This window comes from Gloeophyllum trabeum (assembly GCF_000344685.1).
Source record: "Gloeophyllum trabeum ATCC 11539 unplaced genomic scaffold GLOTRscaffold_00418, whole genome shotgun sequence".
NCBI classification, from domain to species: Eukaryota; Fungi; Basidiomycota; class Agaricomycetes; order Gloeophyllales; family Gloeophyllaceae; genus Gloeophyllum; species Gloeophyllum trabeum.
In genome coordinates, this window is record NW_006920826.1 from 1 (window position 1) to 2,068 (window position 2,068).

The 2,068-nt window shown below is 52.9% G+C and overlaps 1 protein-coding gene across 1 annotated transcript; it reads right to left on the minus strand.

Moving 5' to 3' along the window:
• Positions 1-608: 608 nt before the first annotated feature.
• Positions 609-1,548, minus strand: GLOTRDRAFT_134706 (uncharacterized protein; the record flags this gene model as incomplete). Its single annotated transcript, XM_007873639.1, has 6 exons — positions 609-653; positions 706-723; positions 781-1,113; positions 1,170-1,304; positions 1,362-1,417; positions 1,497-1,548. The coding sequence occupies 6 exons, from the start codon at positions 1,546-1,548 to the stop codon at positions 609-611; spliced, it is 639 nt and encodes a 212-aa protein (XP_007871830.1).
• Between the last annotated feature and the right edge of the window lie 520 nt (positions 1,549-2,068).

Consider the following 2,068-nt stretch of genomic DNA (forward strand, 5'->3'; position numbering starts at 1 on the left):
TTTCCTGTGCCCTTCTAAACAATGCCATAGGCACTACATAAAAGACACCTTTATTCATTACATTGTACAGCACTTAGTCAGTGATAAAAGTACAAAAATTCTGATATGTCCATGTGATATGGAGTCCCAGCAAGCACTCGATATAACACGTATCTTAAGTAATTGAGGACCATCTAAGATTAGTAGACGAGCAAACTACAGCGTCGGTAAGAATAAAGCCACGTGTGAGAGTACAGGGCGCAAGAAGGCGACGGCGAGACATAGAGACGAGCGAGAACGAAGAGCATTGCCGATGTATGTACAAGACGCGAGGCGGAAGTGTAGCTGAGCGCGAGCCGAATCCGCCAAGTGTAAGAGGGTGCCGTAAGATGAGCATACGAGCCGGGAATGAAAGGTTGAAGTGAGAAGGCACCGAGAGCAGCAAGTGTTCAGATTGTATCAGCATAAGCCAGAAGAGGGAGAAGACCAGAAACTGAGCACGAGATGCGAGAGCGCGAGCATGCCAGTCACAAGGGGCGGAGAGCAAGGCTTGCAAGGCATATGAGCGAATGACGGCGTCGAGTAAGGAGCTAAAGGGGAGAGATGAGGCGGCGGAGAGACGACAAGTCTTACTTCGCCGCGGCGGCAGCCTTGAGTGGACGCAGCTTGATTTTCTACGAGCGGAGCAGCGCGTCAGATGCAACATTTACAGCTGAATGCACTCACAAAAGAAGAGGTGAAGATCTAGAATACATATAATTGAGGTGAACCCGTTCCCTCCGAACAAAGATCGTGACACACCTGTGGCTCAGCCAGTTCTTCGGTGTCGTCCTCGTCTCTCGCGGCGGGGGATAAACGCGGTCGCGCCTCGACCTTCCCCCGCTTCCCCTTCGCCCCCCCCTCGTCGTGCGCCTTTCCTCTGACCTTCGTCTTTGGCGGCTCTCGTCCACTTGCTTTCTGCTTACCCTTACCCTTCGCGCTGTCGACCTTCTTCCGAACCAGACCCTCTTTCGCCGGATCGACTGGGTTAGGGTCGCGCGTCTGCTTTCCCGAGCCTTTGGTCTCTAGCATGGATATCTCACCTGACTTGCGTGTATTGCGACCTCGAGCGTCGGTACGGGATCTGGTAGAGCCCTAGATATGATGTTGCCCACGTGAATATAGCTTTGATATATCTGAATAATGCTCACCACCATGAAGTCATCCTCTCCCAGCGATGCGAATTCCCCGTTAGCGGCCTTCTGCTGCTTGACAAACGATGGTCCCGGGGTTGCATTCCGAGGGAGCGTTTTGCGCCGGATTTTTGCAGGTAACCTCCCAGCATCCTAAGCCATACGGAAGATGTTAAATATAGTATAGCATAGAGGAGTTGAAAAGCGCACCTCGTCGCTGTCACCCTGCTTACGCTTCTCACCGGTTACGGGCACGGGTTGACTCACTGTTCCATCGGGGACCACCCCGTTTGACTTCTTCCGTGAGCTCTACGGTCCTGTGGCGGGGGAGCCACAGTCCATTACAGTCCCAGTTCCCACGCCATTTGGGACCCCGGCCTCTCCATTCCCCGTCCATCCCGGCCTGCTGGAGGGCCAGATACACGCCTCCCGTGCTTCAAATATTGTATATACTTGCAAATATAATCTATGCTATTGTTAGTAATATTTGAGGGTCAAAGAAGCACATCAGGCGCTCGGGAACCCTACAAACGCGCGGGTGAGGTAACCAGATATCTACCCGAGGGACTGTAAATGCCAAGGCTATGGACTGTGAATTTCGCCAGCGGAAATCGCGTCGTGACGCGATTTGGCGCGGGCGAGCGCCAAAATCGACCCCCTCCTCAGCTAGGTTCGGGTCGGGAAATTCACAGTCCCAACCGCGGCATCACAGTCCACTCGGCACCCAGATCTGTGGCTTGCCCCGAGCTTTAGCTGACCTACTTGCTTGCTCCTGGTATTTATTCCTTACTTAACTGCACTGTACCGTAGCTGCACATGTACTATAGTTCAAATAAATTTTATTCCGAATTTTCTACCCTACCGTACCCTCATGGAGGAGGCTGCATCTGCCCCGCCCTCCCGAGCTTGACTTGCAG